The sequence below is a fragment of the Tachypleus tridentatus genome, chromosome 13, assembly GCF_004210375.1.
Source record: "Tachypleus tridentatus isolate NWPU-2018 chromosome 13, ASM421037v1, whole genome shotgun sequence".
NCBI classification, from domain to species: domain Eukaryota; kingdom Metazoa; phylum Arthropoda; class Merostomata; order Xiphosura; family Limulidae; genus Tachypleus; species Tachypleus tridentatus.
Genome location: NC_134837.1, coordinates 127,515,679 through 127,537,751, shown reverse-complemented (window position 1 = coordinate 127,537,751; position 22,073 = coordinate 127,515,679). Strand labels below are relative to the sequence as shown.

The window sequence follows — 22,073 nt, the reverse complement described above, 5'->3', positions numbered from 1 at the left end:
CACATACTTTATTGTGCAAGCATATGGAATATTAAACTACCAGTGAAGTAATGCTATACGATACCACTTAATTGCCAAACCCACAACCTATATTAAATTTCTATACTATTTCAAATGTACCTTACCATATATGCTACACAATGTATACAGTCAGTGCATGATTTCACAAACAGTTTTTGGAATGGGTTAAGTTCATATCTTACAAACTACTTCATATGTATAAGAAAATAAAAAATTCTTAACATTTTACATTAAATTATAACAAAATGGAGTGAATGCTTAAATACATTTTACACATTGTGCATGAACAAGGAATTCACTGGTGTGCATAAAAATGTAAATATACAGAATTGTGGAATATATACAAACCCTATCACTTATTTTTCAGAGTTCTTAAAAAAAACTTAATTTTTATGGATTCTTTTATCCTTTTTAACTACCTTATGGTAACTTAAATTATTTAAATGTTCATGTCTTTCATTTCACTTCAGTGAAAGAAATGTGTAATATAATTTTAAAAACACTGTTTTTTACATTTAAATTAAATATTATTAAACATTAATTATTAGGATGAAGCAATTTACTAATAATTAATTGTCATAATTTTTAATGATATTGAGAAAGTTATGTATTTTTTATAACTTGGTAAAAAGTTTGAAGTGCAATATAGTTTTTAAACATTTGACAGTTTTTATACAAAAATAAAAAACTGAGGATCTTTGTGACTCCACTAAAAATCACGATAGTACTTAGTAGCTAAAGAAATAATTAACAAGAACCCACTTTACAGTATGTAGTATAAATTTTAATGTCTTCCTTCATTTTTCATCACAGTTATCAAAGTGTGAATGAAATATAAATGTCATGCTTTAAATTGTATATACAGTGAAAAGGTTGAGATCACACTTGCATCTTTTTGGTAGAGATGTAGAAATTGTTTTTATATTAGCTTAAGTCATTATCAAAGAAAAACTTCATTAAAATGATTTTGTTTAAGACAAAATGTCTGTGAGACTATCAACATAACATTAAAGGACAACAACAGACCTTTTGGTCCACCTAGGACATTATATCCACTAAATTAAACACTTAAATCTTCAAAGCCAGCCATTATCATTCAAACATTTATCAAGGTTTTTCTTCAACTCCCTTAAATTAACTGCAACCACTACATTCAAAAGTAACTTGTTCCAAAGATCAACTACCCTCTTAGAAACATGATACTGTGGTAACTACAGACAACACCGACATTGCCCAATTTTATATTTCTCTTCCCTGATCTTACTATCCTCACCATTAGATACAAAACAAGATAATGCATCAACATTATCAATTCCCTCAACAATCTTAAACACCACAATCACATTCTCTCTAACTTTTCTTTTCTTAAAGAGAAAACAAGTTCAAAGATCTAAGCCTATCATCATGTGATAACTTTTCCATCCCGATTATCATCTTAGCAGCCGCCTTCCCCTGAACACTTTTCAACAATTCTATGTCCTTTCTAAAGAAGCTCTCCACTCAAAACAATATTCTAAATGTCTCCTAACCAATAACCTACACACTGATATTATAGCCTCTTTAACTTTGTATTCAATATTTCTGTAGATATAACCTAAATTCCTGTTTGCTCAATGTTTAGATGGCTTAAGAGACTGATCAACCAGAACACCAATATCTTTTTCTTCCATAGCATTATTAAGGTTATTACTATCTAAATCATTCTCATAATTCAAACTGCAAAATCCCACATGCATTATCTTGAATTTATAATAATTAACACATGTTCAGGATAATTTCATGTAAACCTAAAAGTATTAAGTTATTGCACACAAATTATATCTTGTATCTTTTTGTTTGAAAATAGATTTATATCCTTTTACAAGCCCAAACACGCAATGTTTGAAAGAAGGGTTCTTATTTGCGAAATCAAATGGCAACATATATTGTGCAAAAAAGAGCTAGGGTGCAAAGCATACTAAGGTTACAGAGGTCTGGGAGCATGCAACTATTTCAAGCCATAAGATGCTAATGAAAAATGTAGACTACATAAAAAACTGTGATATACCATAAGTAGCTGCACTATAACTAGAAAATGGTAAACATGTTGACATTACAAAAGTACAAATACACCCCCCCACCAAGGTATGTGCATCTTATAAGGTTAGATTACAAGTCTTATTCAAGAACTAAAGATGTGCAATCAAAACAGCAAAACTATGTAAAAGTATCCATGGACTACTAGAAAATATCTGTTATGGCACATACAAGTTTCTATTAATATTTTTTGTGAACAGCTCTATAATTATATATCCATTTCAGTCAGGTGAAACATAATTAATGTTATTCTTAAATGTGCTACAAACTAAACAAAGGTGCAGTGCTATCATGTTAAAAATCATGTGTAAATAAATTAGTAACTTTGTAATATTTTATTAAAACTAATCAATATTTATTCTTTATAGCTTTTGGTGTTATATGTTTTTAAATAACATAGATGTCAAAATTTCAAGAACTTAAGTGTACAAGAAGCTTTCACCCTTATATAAGTAAGAACTGTCAAACAAATGTTTAGTGAAATAAAAAACAACAACAATGTTTAAGATGACTTTCTACAGTCCTATTAAATAAATGAAGATTTTATGTCTATTTTGTAATATATATATATCCTGATATGAATGTAATGTTGGTGACAGAGTGTTGAAAGTGAAATACATCGTGGAACTCTACTTCAATAGTACGGAGAAAAATTGTGTATATTTTATATAAATAAGGCCTACGTGAAATGATTTTTAGTATTCAATTCATAAGCCTGTTTTTAAATACTTTTCAAGACAAGTTCTGTAATAATATTTCTCTTAAGCCTTCTTTTAGAATTATGAATAACACTGTGCAATCATAGTTACAGTCTGATGAAACTAAATAGCAGTAGGTCCAAAGATGTTTATATAAATCAGCTTAGTGACTTTAATTACAGAAGTTTCATATGAATATGTTACTAGTCCACTCATAATCAGGAAGGAACTAGAATGTTTAGAAAGATCATGTTTTTTTTTTGTTTGTTTTTTACCCACTAATAATCTCTGATCAAGAATATACATACCACTAGTGATTGAAAACCAGATCCACTCTCTTTCTCAACCTGAAGATGACCTAGGAAGGTCAAAACATTGTTCTCTCTTTATCAATAAGTGTTAATACCTATACTAGCCATCCTAAGATACAGAGCCACTATCATTTATAGTAAAGAAAATCTTCTCAAAAAAGAAAGTAAATGTATGGATCACACTTGCATCAAATCACTCAAATGTGATTGGTCAGTTATGTATATGTATATACTACTATATGTTAAGTTTTTTCTATTATGTAGGAATGACACAAATGCCATCCCTACATTTACCATATTTTTGTTACTCATTCACTTGTTTTTAATGCAATGCTTCAACAGAGATAGGAAGGTTGCATTTTTACAGAAGTTCAAAGTTCAATGATGTTGCAACTGTAATATTTATTGTTTATCTATCACTGGTTGGTAATTCCTAGTTCAGCCTGTACCTGAGCATTTTAAAGGAACAGCAAGTTTCTGTAAAAATGCTAACTTCAAAGAGTAAAAAACATCATTTACTATGGAATTATGATTTTTGTAATTACTATTAGCTAATAATACTAATAAAAAGAGGATATTCTATTTGAAACTATGTCACCCTAGTGAGACTGGTTGATGCCATTGTTTTGGTTTTTGAATTATCATATAATATAGAAGAAGAAAAACTTCCCAGATCTCATGCTTCAGTTACTACACTGATATTGTTATTAAAGGAAACACAGTAAAGTATTATGAAATTCTGACAATCTATTGAGGAGATATTTAAAATACCATTTCAATGAACAATCCAAAGCATTCCTATGTTGGCAGTGCTACTGCCTGGTTAATAATATTAATATAAGATGAAATTTACAGACAAAGGAACCTCTCAGTCCATCTAAGTCAGTCCATCTACAAAACTAAAAAAACAACAATGCTTCAAAGCCAACTCTTACCATTCTATTATTTATCAGCCCTCCCTTAAACCCTCTTACACTTACTGTATCCACTACATCTGAAAGCAATCTATTCCAAAGACTGACCATCAGCCTGTTAGAAAAATAAAACTGTTTTAGCAGAAGATTACTCCTATTCTGCCAAAATTTATACTTGTGACCCCTAGTCCTACCATTCTCACCATCACGTACAAAAGAGGTGACATAGCAGTACTATAAATTCCTTTAACAACCTGAAACACCTCAATCAGACCCCCACTAACTTCTTTTTTTTAAGAGAAACTAATTTGAGAGATTTCAAGACAACCCCTATATTCCAGGGACCATTATACTAATTTCTCTCTGCATCCTTTCCAACAATTCAATGGCTTTCCTAAGCTAGAGCTAAAGACTGAACACAGTACTCTAAATATGGTCTAACCAATGATCCATACAATGGCATTATAACCCATTTAGACTTATCTTCAATACTTTTGAAGATAAAATCTAAAATTCTATTTCAATCATCATCATCTTTTTTCTTCATTAACATTGTTAAGGTTATTCTTATCAAAATTATAATTCAAATTAAGACAGTATATTACTGTAACTATAAGCCATCTGCCATTTATTCACCCAACTTACCAAACAATCTAAACCTTTTGTAAAGAAGAAATATTTTCTTTACACATGTCTTAACAAGTGGCTAATTCAGTTTGATATAAAATAGTTGCTATACTTTGAACTCATATATCTTTCAGCTATTTCAAAAGTTATTTACCATTTCTCACAGATCTGTAATATTAGCACACAATAGCACAGACACATAAAAAACTACTTGTTCAAATAAACCATCAGACCAGAACTAATAATACAGTGGTCCAAAGGTAAACTGAAGTTTCTAAGACACAACAACACGTGCATGTTTTGTAACTTAATAGTCTTCTTTTAAAATATATTTTCTGATTTTCTTTTTTTTAAGTTTTTTTGCAGTTAGACAAAATATTAATAACAAATTTTCTACAAAATAACTTCTCCTGGTTGACCTATTATGAACTACCCTTCCTTGTTTTCTCTAATACGTTTTTTAGAATTGATCATGCTGATTGGTTATCAACTATTTATACATCATTCATCAAAAAACAAAATTTATATGAGAACCTCTTACGATATCTACATGCTACCTGCAAGGACAGTTTAAGATGTATACTTAGAAACACAACACTCACTGTTAAAATTTTAAAATTAGGTGCATTATGTTATGCAATTACTACTTTATAAATTTGTCATGAATTTGTACAGAAGCAAAAAAAAAAAATTATATAACTGACCTGATTATCTGATATATGGTTGCTCTTCTGTTTATATACAACACAAGAATACTTGGTTTCTAACTGTTCACTTCTTTCAGGACTGGTCACTGACATTGTATGTACAGGGGAATTCTGCTGTTGTTTTTGGTCATGAGAGGGCAGGATGGGATTCCTTCTTCCAGGGCTGTTTAAGTGTTCAACACTTTGAAATACTTCCCACTGTAGTTCGTGATTTGGTGGCATGATAAACTTCTGACCTTCTGCAGAGGTAACATATTTCTGAGACCTTGTTAGGCCTAACTTTTTACTGTCACATTGTTGGTTTAGACATGGTTTACTCCCACATGGACTTACCAGAGAATCCAGAGATTTACATGTAGGTCTGTGTTGGAGCTGTTCTTCTTTATGATCACCAAGTTCTGGAGAGTTGGCTGTACACCATTGCTGTGCCTCACTCTCAATGAGTAATGACTGTTTACTTCCTCCAGGACTCACCATAAACTGCTGAGGCTTAGGTAAATGCAACTGTTGATCTTGAAGTTGGGAGTAAAGGAGTTTATTCTTTCTGCCTGAACAAACCACGGGTTCCACAGGTTTAGATAAACTGCTATCCTGATCCAAAATGTTTGTGAACTGTTTACTTTTTTTAGGACTTGTCAACGATAAACTGGACTTAGTTAACTGTAACTGCTGATCCTGAAAGTAAGAGTACAGGAGCTGACTGCTACTAGTAGCAGAAACCAAAGGTTTGGACAGTGTGTCATTCTGATCCAAAATGCTGATGAACTGTTTACTTTTATCAGAAATGACCAACTCCACAGGCTTGGGAGAAATTAACTGTTCATTACAACAAGGAACTTTAACAATATGTTTGATTCTTACAGAACCAGATTCCTGTTCTAAAGAAGTGGAAAACGGTGAGTGATCCATATCATTTCCATTAATTCTTGAACACTGATCTGGCTCCAAGGAATTAGATAACTTTTGTACCTTACTTTCTTCAGGCCTGACCATTTCAACACAATTAGAAATACACTGTCTGTTTTCACTCTGATTCATAACAAGCTCACTTTCACTCAGATTTCTGGAAAGGTTCTTAGGTTTGGATGCCTTCTCCTGTTCTTGACACCGATAAGTCCAATAGCTAGAGTGAGTAATAAGCAGTTGTGATGATTCTTCGGTTACTGCTAAACCTCCTGAACAACAATGTAGCTTCTGCCTGGAGTCATAAAGTCCTATCATCTGGCTTGGAGATAGTCCAAGCATAATATTTTTTGCAGGAACAACTTGCCAGTTTGAATACATGGACAATTTGGGGTCAGTGTCTTGAGGAACATACATAGGTTGTGGTCTGTAGATACTGCAGTAAGTTGACCTAGTTGAGCACTTTAGCCCCAAATAGGTGTAAGCATGCCCATTAATGTATTGCTGAATGCAGTGTTTCTTTGAGCGAGGTGTTTCAGGGCTGATCAGAGTGGATCCTACCATAGTAATCACTTTCTTCTTCAAGGGCAGAGATGAAGGTCTTGTGGGTTTTGTCCTTTTTATCTGCCCAATATCATTTGCAATGACTCTTTGGGTAGAAGCAGGCAGTGGAAGAGGTCTGTCTGACGTGGGTATATTAGGAGAAGATGCAGGGATAATATTTAAGCTCATGGTAGAATTTAACGATTGCTGATGAAGTGATTGCATACTGTCATTTTGCAAGCTCCTGTCTAATGCCAAATGTATCACAGAGGAAGGAAAGAATGGTGAACATGGTGAATGAACCATATTTTCAGGAACTGGTTGAGTTTTAACTAAATTCTTGTACTGATATTGATCAGAGCATTCACTGTGGGCTTCTTCTGAAAAATTTCCAGGTATGTTGGTATCAGATCCTCTAAGCAACACATTGTAGTTTGATATGAGAGAACAAACAGTTCTTTCTCTTTGATCTGAAATCAAGCCCTCTGCAACTGACAGTTTATGAACATTGTCTTGAATGAGTGGTAATGAAACTGATGTTCTGTAATAAGACTCAGCATTAAACAGCTTATTGCCCAACAAGCCTTGAACAAGTTCTGCATTCTCAGCTTTGCCAAGGTTAATAGGTGAAGTACCGGGAAATGGTTTTCCAAAAAGTTCTTCATGATTAATTTTCTTTGAACTGTTAACAGCACTCGACATACCAGGCTCAAAAATTACAGAAGTTAACAAGTGTTCATCTTGCAAACAAACTTCAGAGTTTATTTTCTCTTTAAGAGTGCTTTGAACAGCAAGGATCGTTCCTTCAGAATTTAAAACTGGTTTAGATAGGGTAACAACAACTGATGTGCTTAGTGGATTATCAAGTGAAAGTGGATCACACTTTAATCCAGATTCTGTTATTTTAACTTTATTTGATTCTTGAGTGGTAGAACATGTTGAGTTCACATGCGTAAGATTAAAATGCTGGCTTTTCCCAAACTCTTGTAGGTCTTGTTTAGAAACCTTTGTCACTATTTTGTTGGACATTTTAGCAGAAGCAGTTGTAAATACTGACTTTGAATATTGATTAGTCTGAGGAAGACTGGGTGGCTTTAAATATTGACTGGTTTGAGAAAGACTGGGTAATTCACTGGAAGACATAATTTTTTCAACTACTTTTTCAGGTATAACTAGAGGCACTGCTGGATCAGCTACTTTTCTCTTTTTAAGAGGAGGAACATCAGAGCCAATGTAAGCCAAAGACTTTTTAATTAGGTGAGAAGAATCAGCAATTCCATGATAAGATGTTTGCAACAGAATTCCACTATTAGGAGGCAACATTTTTCCATGTTGAAGCAAAGAACATGTTGCAGGGTTTGGATTAGTTAATTGAGGTACAGAAGCAACCAAAGGAGGAGGCGATGTTGCCAAACATCCATTTGATGAGGTGTTCCCTTTTAAAAAATGCAAGTTTTCTTCACCTGCATTCAAGTACTCTTTGTTTCCTCTGCAGTAATTCTGTTGATGAACAGCGAGGTTTTCTCTAGAATGGAACACTGTATTACACAATCTGCACAAAAATGAGACTGGAGGTGATCTGTTAGTTGTTTCTATCACCAATGGTTTATCTGTCTTGTCTAAATCCAATATAATTGTTTCTCCTTTACTCCTATCCTTAAGCAGTAGGTCTTTGATGATACTCCTCTGCGAGTTTTTTGTATGCTGTTGGAAGGCCTCTTCGTGAATGTCAACTTTTTCCAAAACAGACACTCCTTTATCACTATCATGCAAAGGAGAGAGTTCCTGTGATGAAATGAATATTTTATTGATGTCTTTACAACTTTCTGATATACCTTTTTCCATCAGAGCAAACTGAAATTTAGATCCCAAGTATTGAGAAACATTAGAAGTAACATTTTTTGCAAGGCTTGAGTCTTCACTATAACGCCTCATTCGTACGGCACTTCTACATTTCTTTAGTTCTGATTCAATGTTCTGGCTGGAAGAGATACTGGATTGACGGGTATATCGCCATGACCACAGAGGATCTAAGGTTTCAACAATAGCAGCATTTTCAGAGATAAGCTTGCTAATTCTTTCTTCTAGAATTTGAGGGCTTGTAATGATGGGAGACTTAACAGATTTTGCAGAATGGGAGGTTCCCTGGTTAGGAACTGTTACAGATCCATCTAACAGGGTACTAAACTCTTCCACTTTTGTCTCTGGTATTTTTAACCTTAGTCTTTCATTCAACAGACTTGTACTTTCCTCCTCGTAACTAACCAATGGATCACAGATGCTGTTTGCTGTAACTTTCATTTTTTGATTTTTATTTATTACATCTGTATTTTCTTCTTCAAATTGAAAGGATGTACTTAATTTTCTAGATTTTCCCATTTCACTTTTAGATGGTGAAGACTTTGTGAAGGAATTACAGACTGGAGATGTTAAACTGTGAAGACAAGACTCCACGCTACAAACTTTCACTGTTGAGTCACTTACTGAACTTGTTATCAGGTTATTACCTGTTATGATATGTGAACTGCTTTTGACATTGGCAGCTTTTATAGTTGGGCAATATACCATAAATGGCAATGAAACACTGTTTTCCATTACTCTTTGTGAAATACTTACTTGTGTCATTGTATTGCTAGGCAATGTACTTGTCAGACTTACGATTTTTAATTCTGTTGAGCTGCAAAAAGAGGTTGATGTTCCTTCCAAGCTAGTAATGTCTGTAGGGATTTCTTGATCTGAACTCTGAAGATGTGTTATGTCCTCAGCAGTCTTTTGCTCCAGTGTCTCCATATTTAGTTCAGAGTCTTTGTTTTTATCATCCATACCTTTTATAGTATTTCTTACACACTGATTGTATGAAAGAGTGTTGAGCATTAAGCAAGTGTCAAGAATTGATGACTCAGTGTTCGTTAAATAGCTTTCAGTCTGATTCGAAAGGGAATTACTGAATGCAGAGTCTCTTCTATCTTTACTACATGTTTTCATTGACTTATTGTTCGAACTAGAACACTTCTCTTCTGAAATGTTACTTAAACTGATATTACTATCCTGTATTCTACAATGTTTTGAGACCATGGATGTAACATCATCCTGGAAGTTGACCATTTCCTGATACAGGTGTTTTCCTGTACTTCCACTTTCAATTTGGTTCCATATTTTAGCATCATTACTGTTTATACATTCCCTATTTTGTAAGACATCTCCACATATAGGTTTTGGGCTGTGATTATGATTCATGGTCAGTGGCTGATGGTACACACTATTAACAGATATATCTCTATTTGACATCTTTTCCACAGAAGGCTCAACTTCTCGTTCAACATTACTCCCTTTAGAATTGGAACATACATCTCTGCTATCAGTTTCCTTTGCACTTAAAAGTGTCAAGCTGTCTGTATCATGCTCTTTCACCTTACATGAGTGGCTAGGGTTACCTTTGCACTTTGACAGTACTTCTGCACACAAAATTTTATTATTAGAGGACTGGTCAGTGGAAGTCGTTGATAAGCTACTACCAGGCTGGTTGAGCTTACGTTTACATTTTGAAAGAGTTTCATGTTTTTCAGCTCCAGTAGAATCTGAAAAAGACAAACTTAATCAGTTAAGAAACATTAAGCACCCACTCACTCACCTATTACATGCTAATAATATCTCCCTTACAACTGCTGCTAAGAGTACATGTAGTTGCATCTGTATTAAAACCTAAATTTGTTGTAATTTTTATAATCTAATAAAAAATTCAGTGATTTATTGAGAAAGGCCAAATTTTTGGATGCTTCAGTTTATTGTTTTAGTATATACAGTGCATTTTTGCTTCAGTATTTATTGTAATGGTTTGGTTTGTTTTGAATTTTGTGCAAAGCTACACGAGGGCTATCTGTGCTAGCTGTTCCTAATTTAGCAGTCTAAGACAAGAGGGAAGACAGCTATTCATCACCACCCACCACCAACTTTTGGGCTACATCTGTTATAATATGTGAACTGCTTTTGACATTGGGAGATTTTATAGTTGGGCAATATACCATAAATGGCAATGAAACACTGTTTTCTATTACTGTTTTAGTATATACAGTGCATTTTTGCATACAAATGCACATTTTTGTTTCAGTATTTATTGTAATAGTTTGGTTTGTTCTGAATTTCATCATGCAAAGCTACATGAGGGCTATTTGCACTAGTTGTCTCTAATTTAGCAGTTTAAGACTGGGGGGAAGGCAGCTAGTTGTCACAACCCAACACCAACTCTTGGGCTACGTTTTTACCAATGGATAGTGGGATTGACCATCACTTATAATGCCCTCATGGCTGAAAAGGCAAGCATGTTTGGTGTTACAGGGATTCGAACCCACGACCCTTGGGTTAGGAGTCTAGCCCCTTAACCACCTGGCCATGCCCAGCCTATTGTAATTGGCTTATGTTTACCTCAATCTATTTACCACACATATTTAAATTTAACTGAGGATAGGTGGAGCCATTCAATAGTTCATAAATATTTTAAAGAAAAAGTTTTATACCTTTACTGGCTCTGATCATGTGTGAAGCTGCTTTATGATGTCTAAGTTTATGGTATCTAACTTAGACTAGTTTTATACAATATATCAGCAACAGAATTATAATGATACACCATTCTATATTTTGTCAATCTACTTACGCTTGAAACAATACAACTCATGAGAAACTCCAAATAAAACACAGATCAAAAACTATAAACCAGGGAACCTTCACCAACATTCCCAATTTCTAACATCAGGTAAGAAAGCCCATTAACTATTAAAGTAGCCCATATATATATATACAGTATGAGTTAAATTTTTACATTCATTCTGTCTTTTATACTAGAATACTTTGTTATAAGACATTAATATGGCAGTTGTGGCACTCAACTTACAATTACCAAAAGTACTCACCCTTACAGCAGTGGGGGAGTTATTATGTGACAATGAATTCCATATTTGTGACTTTAGTTGTTCAAGTTAGCAGTAGGTGGTGATGGATAACTAGAAGTCTTAATATATGTAATTTATAAAACACACACACAGAAAAAAAAAGTTTTATATCCAATAATTGCTCAGCATGAAAAGGTGGAAGCAGTATTAGTGTTAACAACTGTCACAGAAAGTGTCAGAAAGCTGATAAATTAAACTTTCCAAACTATTAATGAGAACAAAGAAATATTATATTCAAATAAAGCAAAAAAAATATTAAAAATCTGCTCCACTTATGACTTAAATACCAATTATTAAAAAGCATTTTGATAAATGTTAAGAAAAAATAAATCTGGAGTGTAAAGTCATCTTTTTCTTAACTTTATCAAAATGTGTAAATCCCTCTAGTACGCACAAGAAATTTTTGAAAGACAACAAAAAATATTAAAATACATACTTTTACTTATTATGTGTAAATAGGATTTAATTTGCAAAGTAAGCATGGAAAGAGAAGCAGCTATACACTAAAATAAATAAAAAACACTAATGTTACATTAAAATCAGTATCCTTCTATATTTATTATATCCTTAACTTTTCAGAATAACATGGTGTGTGTTTCAGTCAAAGTTTACTGGGCTACTAGAAGTTTAGCAAGATGGATGGTACTTTAGACAAGCACACAAAAAGGTTTATAAATGCAGTTTTCCACAAGGTGGTTATTATACTAGACCAATAGAATTAAAGATACACCCATGATTCAGACAATAAGTATGACACAGGTCTAACAGAAGAATAAAATTATATATTATTGCTTAAGCCATAAAATCTAAATTCAAAACCTCAAAAAATCACTATTTCTCATCCTCTTCTCAACTCATTGTACAATTATATTTACTCATAGGTACCTGATGCATTTGTTGTTGTTTTTTTTTTAGCAAAGCTGCAGTGAGTTATCTGCTGTTTCCACCTCAGAGAATCAAACCCTAGACTTTAATGCTATAAATCTGTAAACTTGTTGTCATCCAACTGCGGGCCACCTGATTTTTAGAATGACATCTCAACTCATTGTTTAATTGTAATCAGTCAATAACACTTATTTTTACACTTTCTTAATTTTTTCCTGGTCAAGAAAGTGCCATCTTTCAGAAGCATTTGAGTTACAGAATTTTATATTTTTTGAATCTGTGTTTTTACGTAACATTAGGAATTATTTTTACAATGATATTTTCAAATTGTTTTGAATTTTTAAGGTATCTTAGGTACGTGATATTTATGTGGATACTTCATGTCATTGTCATTAAGTAATTGTATATACTTGTTTCTTACAAAACATATGCTTGAGCACAAATTAATAATAGTATATATACAATACTAAAAATAATAAAATCTGAAACATGTTATGCAGTATTTATATGTAACTAAGTTCAAATGTATATATATACGTATATTAACATAATTATTGGTTGCCTCTTCAATGTTGGAACTTCTTAAAACATTACATGATTTTCCACAGATATTTATTCAAACTAACTGAATAGTGAAGTGGTTTTAGAATATTTTGCTGAGAGGAAAAAACAAAATGATGAACTCAATCCCAAACTAAGGCCTTAATGAATTATACAGGGTGTTCGCAAAGTCACTGTGCAGTTTTGTAATCATATTTTATTCAGTCTATTTCAAGCCAGCAACTGATAGCGGTGTTTAGAAACAAAATACGAAGGATCCAGGCCTGTATTGATGCCAACGGGGGCCGCTTTCAACACTGTTTATAATTGCCATTCATATTTACCTCCTGTATTCTATATTGAAACATGTCTGTTAATAAATATATAAGTTCACAGTGACTTTCCAAACACCCTGTAGCATGAAGAAAGGATACGAGTTCAAAATTTGAAAAAGACAGACTGAACTTCAGTTAGCTTTATTTGTCTGACAGGGTGATTGATATGTTTGATAACTTACCATTAATAACACTAGGGCCCAGAAACTTTCAAGAATTTAAATGTAAAAGGATAATCCAAATTTCTTGAAAATAAAGGGTGGGTTTAAGTGGTCACTCTTTCCAAGGAAAGCTCTGAAGGAACAAATGGCTGTATTGTCATGTTAATTTGTGTGTATTTCTAGATTAGATAATGTGACCAAAAAGAATTATTTTTTATTACGATAACAGGTAAATGTAGTTACATGTAACAGTGAGAAGCACTAAAGAAATTGCGTTGCAATATTTGATATCTCAAACTGATTTAATACGAAAATATATTAAAATAATACACTGTGATTATTAATGTACTCGTAATATGGTGGATATGTTATTTCGTTGTTCTTAGATTTAGCCTCGAGTGTAAACAACTCTATGCTCTAGCATACAGCTTAAACACTACTGACTACTGTACGTTACGTGACGTTCAGGTCAACCCCTCCTCTCCGTGTCGAGTTGATTCACATTATGAACTCGCGTCTACATTGACATACACTATACATTATGGCATTTTGTAGGCATAACAGTTGACTTGAAATGTCGCTTATGGCTTCTTTCGAGTTGGGTATTAAAAATACGAAAATGACTCGAGATACAAAACAGTTTATTGAAACTTACTCTCACTTCCCTGACTTTGTTTTCGACGTGGCATCGCAAAGTACGGGGAGACGACGTCTTCCCTAACCCCAGGCTCATAGACAGGGAATCCCCAAACACCGTTGATGACGTACCTTTACAAGCTGTAGAAACATCTTTAAGCGTATTTTCTAACCAAAACTACTTATACAAAGGTCACTTTCAAACCATGTCATTCACTAGAGCAACCTGTCTTATGGTTCCACGAGCTTACGTGGTCATTCTTAGGCTAGAAAAACTGTTGCGGACTGTTCACAATGTACCGGTATAACTTGTACTAGTCTACAACCTTGAGCAATGACGTCAGTAGATACCCCGCCAAATGGCGAGCCCACTTAGAAGGGTATCCCCGACGCCATGTTTACAAGAATTCGCTAACACGTGGTGTCAGGATTTAATTCTTATTAAATCTTAACAACTTTACTTGAAACGATCTGTATTCGTTAGGCAATAGCGAAATAAAAGAGTTAATGTCTAGAACTGAAAACGAAACAAAACAAAACAAACAACAATGTTATAAAAACAAGATATTAATATTGCCATTTATTACACGAACTACTTCTTACTGCGCATCAAAAGATACTCGGTTCCTTGCGTAGCTTATGTTGACATTTTATAAGTTAGAAGAAACCTTGAATGGAACAACCTCCAGACGACCTGACGCAGGAATATACCGGAAAGATGTCATCTCACATATGATGACATTTAAAAGCGAAAGCTCCGGTTTGATTTTAATACTAATATTGTTTCATTCAGTCACTTATAAAGGAAAGTAAAATAAAACCGAATAAAATGCTGATATTCCGAAATGTCAATAAAAACTTTTGGAAGTTCAGGAAAAATAGGTATTTGTAGATATTAACATTTATTTCGACTTAAATAATAATTATAGTAATAAAACTATTTTTCACACCTGTTTAGAAGTAAATGTTTTAACCTTTCATAACTTTAATGAAATTTCAAATATTGTAGAACACTCATTACCATGATGTAATAAAATAAAATGTAAAAATCATATGCTTGATATCAGTATCAGTCCTTTATGGCCCCCCGCTAGTACAGCGGTATGTCTCCGGATTTACAACGCTAAAATCAGCGTTTCGATTCCTCTCGGTGGGCTGAGCAGATAACCCTATGTGGCTTTGCTATAAGAAAAACACACACAGTCCTTTATGTAGCAGGATTTTATTTAGAGCCAGTTGGTTTATGGTTTCAGATTTATCTTAAAAACGTCAGTGAAATAATAAACATTATTTTCTGTAAGAATCTTACAAAGCACTAAGGTTAAAGCTGTCGATAATTGAAGAGCTAACTTATAAACTACAATTTTTGGCTTCCCGTTGTTATTAATTTTAAAAGAATCCCAATAGATCAGCGATAAGCCTGAGAGCTTATAACCTTAATAACTAGGGTTAGATTCCTGAAGTGAACAATTAGTAACTGCAAACGTAGAAATAAGACATTAAAACAATTTTTATGAAAAAAAACCTTCTGAAACTCGATTAACTTAAATGTTTGAACACTGAGAAAACATCGTTATTAACTGTTGATTTTAAAGTTTATATATATACTCTTCAAAACAAGAAACGCAAAAGGGATATTTTTGTTATTTTAAAGAGAAATATATGTAATAGCGTTACAAGCTCAGAGTATGTGATGTTACACGTGTTAAGGCACTGATTGTCAGACCAAAATGACAATAACAGTTGTGCACTTTGAAAACGGAGGAAAACATCGGATTTTTCGCCAAAACGCGTGCGTGTCTAATAAATTTGTTTGAGAGATCTGCATGTTCTGCATGTGCAAAATCCCTATAAAAGTGAGGGGTTCTCGGTTTCCATAGCTCAGTGTTAAGCCACCGACACGCAATACAGTTACGCCAAGACTGACTGAAGCACAACGCCATTAGTGGCTTGGAAGCAGGCGAATCTCGATCAGATGTTGCCAGAGCTGTGAATGTCCGCCCAAGCACCATCACAAGGCTATGGAATCGTCATCAACAATATGGATCAACTCGTGACCGTCCACGATCTGGCAGACCTCGTGTGAACACGCTCGCACAAGATCGCAACATCCGGTTACGTCATCTTCGGGATAGGACCACCACTGCGACGACTACTGCCTCAACCATACCAGGGCTGCGTAGGATTTCCGATCAGACCGTACGCAACCGTCTACGAGATTCTTATGTGCAACCCATCATGGTGAACGTCAACGACGTTTTTCAATATGACAACGCCCGTCCTCACACAGCCCGACTCACCACTGTCTTCTTGAGACACTATAACATCAACGTTCTTCCTTGGCCCACCAGATTTAAACCCCATCGAACATCTTTGGGACGAGTTGGACCGACGTCTGCGACGGCGACAACCTCAACCGCAGACTCTACCTCAGCTTGCAGCAACTTTGCAGGCTGAGTGGACAGCCATTCCACAGGATGTGATTCGTCATCTCATCGCTTCCATGGGCAGGAGATGCCAAGCAGTTATTGATGCTCACGGGGGGCATACTCTTTATTGACGTTGAGTGACGTTAAACTTCACCTAGTGAGCGTGGACTTCGCCTTTGCAGACTTTGGATGTTCAGCAGTGAATGTGCAAAGTTTCACACATGTCATACAGAACTACCCGGAATAAACTTGTTAACAATTTGTCTCATATTTTGCCTTTTGCGTTTCTTTTTTCGAAGAGTATATATATATATATATATCAATTATGTATTCAAAATGTATAACCAGTCAGTGCTGTGACTTTTGATAGACCAAAGGTTTTATGGAAAAATAACGTTTGAGACGAAGATTTGTTTTGTTTTGATTGTTTGTTTTTGTAGTTTCGCGCCAAAGCTATTCGAGGGCTATCTGCGCTAGCTGTCCCTAATTTAGCAGTGTAAGACTAAAGGGAAAGCGGCTAGTCATCACCACCCACCGCCAACTCTTGGGCTACTCTTTTACCAACGAATAGTTAGATTGATCGTTAGTTATAACGCCCCCACGGCTGAAAGGGCGAGTATGTTTGGTGTGGCGGGGATTCGAACCCACGACCCTCGGATTACGAATCGAATGCTTTATCCCCTGGTTATGCTGGGCCTTGAGATGAAGAAAACCGATGGTAGTGACAGTAAGCATGTGATTTAGTAATTATTTAATTGTTTTGATATACAAACACGTTCTAAAGAAACTGAACTGCGTAAACAAATAAACAAATTTGTATCTGATTTATAAGAAACTAACCACGATCCGCAAATCATTTGTGGTAGTTTTCATGTACATAGCTTGAATTTTCCTTATTCTGTTATTTTCACGCATGCTTTTTAATCTTCATTTTTTTGCAGCCAGTGTGTGTTAGTTCGATAAATCTTGGTCTGTTTGAAAATAATTCATTGAGCAGACAAATTTATCTAGACATAACTTTATTTAATAACACCACATGTAAGGTAAACAGTAAATTAAATTATTAGTGTTTATAGTATACAGAATATGAAACATTTGTGAGCGTTCAGTGTGTGAAACGATTTTAGAAACGGAAACAAGGAAACTCATAAGGCGAAGAATAAAACCATTACTAAAGAAAAAGCAGCTAAAAAATATTTATAGCAGGCTATGAGAAGAAACGGAAACTAAATCATTGCTAAGTAAAATAAATGCAAATTTGTAGTAAAAGCAAACTTAGCTGATACACAGAAACATCTGAATGTGTGTTCACAAAGTGACAAGCATATGGTTTTGAATGAATTGCGCATGCGTATTTCAGACCAAAATTAGTCAAGAAAGCCCATAAAAATTGTATTTAGTGTAATGTTAATTTTTTTAGACAATTACACTGAAGTTAAGTGTTGTTTGGATGAAATATTTTGCAAATAGAAACTGAAGTAGAAATCAAAGCTAGTCGTCACGTGATCATAGAAATATTGTGTCATGGTGTATCATAGGTCGTTCCATTGAAAAATTAATCAACTGAAAGACAGATAATGTGATCCTGAACTATAAAACCCATATGTAATCTACACTCTCTGGACAAAGGCCTTTCTAACGATATGAGATTTGTAGCGTTTGACAAATTTGCGAGAAAAGTTCCAAACAGACAAACACGAGCGTATTATTTAAAATTTTACAAATTTTTAATTGTTTTATCAATTTTAACATATAACAATACATATAGGAATTATCAAAATAATGAACTGAATTTTTTTTAAGTTTGTTCAGTTAGTTACTGATGTCCTGTGCTCATACTTAGATTCTCACTTTATATATGGGGACAAAGGGACACACAAGCACGTGCTAGTATTAAGACTTGTTTTACAGCTTCAATGGATGAAGACTGGGAGAAGAAAAGAAATAAAACTGACTTTAATTCAGCTGATATGAGACAACTTCGCCATAACAAGACGTGTGTTCTATTTATCTGCTACCAGTTAAAAATAAAATCTACTCTAAGAAGGCGCTAGCGTGGATAGCTTTCGCGAGGGTTATCTGCGCTAGCCATTTTTAATTTTGAAGTGACAAACTAGAGGAAAAGCAACTAGTCAACAACACCTACTGCCAAGTTTACAAACGAACAGTGGAGGCAATTCAAGACGTTTTCTACCAGTGGTTCTCCGCTGGGGAAGCGTTAAGTCTTCGGATTTACAACACTAAAATAAGGGGGTTGATTCCCCTCAGTGGACAAAGCAGATAGCTCGATGTGGCTTTGTTACGAGAAAAACATACACTCTTTTACCAGTGACCAGCTGTTTTGACAGCCTTATTATATATAATCTTTCTCCTACTGCTGAAACTTGCGAGTGTGTTCGGTGACAGGATTAGAACTCGCGATTCAAAGATTAAGAGTTGATTACCTTATCACCAGTCCGAGCCTAGGCGAAGAGGATTGTTTGACTATTTAAGGCCCCGCTATAGCCAAGTGTCTAAGACACTTGACTTCTAATCTGAGGGTGGTAGGTTCGAATCCCTGTCACACCAAACTTGCTCGTTCTTTCAACCGTGAAGGTGTTATAATGTTTTGGCCAATCCTACTACTCGTTAGTAAAATAGTAAACCCAAGAGTTGGCGGTGGATGGTGATGACTAGTTGCCTTTCCTGTAATCATAAACTGCTAAATTAGGGACGGCTAATACAAATAGCCCTCGTGTAACTTTGCGCGAAATTAAAAAACATAGAAACAAGCAAACTATTCAAATATTTCAGAATTTGTCTTAACAAAAATAACAAGAATGAAACAAACAACAGATAACCAGCGGAAGTGATTTAAAATAGCAAAGAAAATATATTTAAGGATGTTATTACTTTTGATAGTAACGCAGCAAAGAAACAGTGATGACCCGGTTTGAATTTTGTTGTCCCTCTGTGGCTCTGTTGTAATGAGGATTTAATCTGTAAGGGTTGATATGAGAAAGGATACTCAAAACGGAAAACGTTTTGGGGAAACCTGAACCGATTAGCAATGGAAATCTCGTCTGTGTCTGGCTATATAGTAACGTTTTTTATCTGCCTACAAAATATTTTCCTGTGTTTTTGAACTAGCAATTTTATTATTAGTTTTCAAACAGTTTTGTTTGAACGATCGTGTTAAACATGGATCGTTCGTTAGTTTTACTTCTAACCTTTGAGTAATATAATAAGAAATTTATTAAATGAGTGTACAAACCTTATTTTAAAATACTTTTTTTTTCCAGTTTAATTTATCAGTTATTTTCATCTCCTCACTTAACCCGAACAATCTCGAAGCCCTTGCACTAGCAGTTCGTCCTTCAGTCTTTGTGTACCAGAACAGTCTGTTGGCAATTATGGCACGTGCCAGATGAATGGAAGATGCTAAGCTACAATTAGTAATTCTATCAATAGCGCGGAGCGCGTGCAATGTGAAGACGTCACAGGAAGAGCGACAACACCGAAAGAGCTCAACAGACGTCATAAGGAGATAAATTTAACCATTTTCTTGGTAATTTATAAGAAATATCAGTCTTCAGTGCAGCTCGAGACTCCTGTGGAATTTACACTTAAGTTTAACCTTAGTACGTTGTTAATTTAGGGTTTGAACTTTAGCTAAACGTAGAATTACTTTTTGGCAAACGCTAATTTCCATCCTTTGATCTTTTACTATCAGTGGTTTTAAAGAATAACTATATTTATAACTAGTTGGGATAGTTCTGTGTCTATTGCTTGAAAATGTTTAATTATTTTTACTACCACTTGCTAACACTAAACTTAAAGGGTAGCATTAAACATAAGTGTTATTTTATCAAAGGCACGGAGGTAGGAGGGGAGGAAACAGACCTTACCTTGTTCCCCAATTCAGTTTTGGGACTGTCTACAAATGTCTCTTAGAAACTATCATTTGAGGTCTCGTTCCGGTCTTAAGGGGAGCCACCCAAATGACTTTTAAACGATGTTGTGTTGGTAGCGATTTTGTCGACTTTGTGGCTGAAAACGTCTCAACATAAAACCAGAAGAAGGCTAAAGGTTTGTTTCTCTGTTTGTTTTTGAATTTCGCACAAAGCTACTCGAGAACTATTTGTGCTAGCCGTCCCCAATTTAGCGGTGAAAGACTAGAGGGAAGGTAGCTAGTCATCACCACCCACCGCCAACTCTTGGGCTACTCTTTTACCAACGAATAGTGGGATTGACCGTTATATTATAACGCCCCCACGGCTGCAAGGGCGAGCATGTTTGGTGCGACCGGGATTCGAGCCCGCGACCCTCAGATTACGAGTCGAACGCCTTAACCAACTTGGCCATGCTGGGCCGAAGGCTAAAGAAAACACTTTTGACGAGGGAATGTTTAGCGAAAGATTCAAGGTGGATTTCGGATCCAAATTCTGCTCAAATGTTGTATATCGTCATGTGCTCGTGACATTTTACAATAATTCGCAAGACGTGTATAAATATTAACAATAACAAAAGTTCAGTGAATATGTTATAAACGCTATACGTGCTTGGATTCCTCACATAAAATAGTGCTGGGGAATAAGGCCCCCATCAAGCCCCTAGGCTCTGCAGCCATGCTGGAAAGATTCCACAGCAAATTGTTTGTTTTAAATTGTAACGCTCCCACGGCTAAAAGGGCGAGAATGTTTGATGCAACGGGGATTCGAACTCACGACCCTCGGATTATGATTCGAGTGTCTTAACCGCCTGACCATGCCGGGTCCCCACAGCAACAATAAAAATGCTTACAAAAACTTCAATTTTATTTTCAGGTGATTACTTCTTCATTCAATGACAAGGCAAATATATCACTCTCAATATAAAGAGTCATATATCAGCAGCCATGGGCGTCCACAGAAATTTTTCCAGGAAGAGGGAAAATTTTCCGGGGGAGGTAACGGGAGCAAAGTAATGTGATATTATGAATTGAATAACAAATTTATATACATATGCTGAATGAATAAATAATTATGCTTCTTATTTTCCAGGGGTTGAGGTAACCCCCTCTTGCTTCCTTGCAGATGCCCGTTTCATCACAGAGTAATCACCTCCAATTGAGAAGAGTCTTTGTTACATGTCTTTAGCGATATATTTTCCCTAGCATGGCCAGGTGGTTAGGGCGCTCAACACGCATTCTGAGGGTCGCCCCCGGCTAGAATCCTCGCCCTATCAAACATGCTCGCTATTTCAATCGTGGAAACGTTATAATGTGACGGACAATCTCACTATTGGTTCGTAAAAGAGTGGCCCAAGAGTTGACGGTGGGTGGTGATGATTAGCTGCCTTAAGCCTAATCTTTCATTGCTAA

General features: G+C 35.0%; 1 protein-coding gene across 4 annotated transcripts in view; it reads right to left on the bottom strand.

The window, feature by feature from the left end:
• The window catches only part of LOC143236027 (uncharacterized), a 43,566-nt gene extending 28,750 nt beyond the window's left edge, over positions 1-14,816 (bottom strand). For 3 of the 4 annotated variants that reach the window (XR_013019427.1, XM_076474250.1, XM_076474249.1), the window contains exons 1-2: positions 14,323-14,815; positions 5,352-10,378 (exon numbers count right to left, since the gene is read on the bottom strand). Coding sequence is in view for 3 of the 4 variants with exons in the window: in XM_076474250.1 (XP_076330365.1) it covers positions 5,352-10,378; positions 14,323-14,356 (5,061 nt within the window). In the remaining variant the exon portion in view is untranslated. Of the gene's footprint in view, positions 1-5,351; positions 10,379-14,322 lie in introns of all 4 variants that reach the window. The other variant, XM_076474251.1, reaches the window with a different exon arrangement.
• Between the last annotated feature and the right edge of the window lie 7,257 nt (positions 14,817-22,073).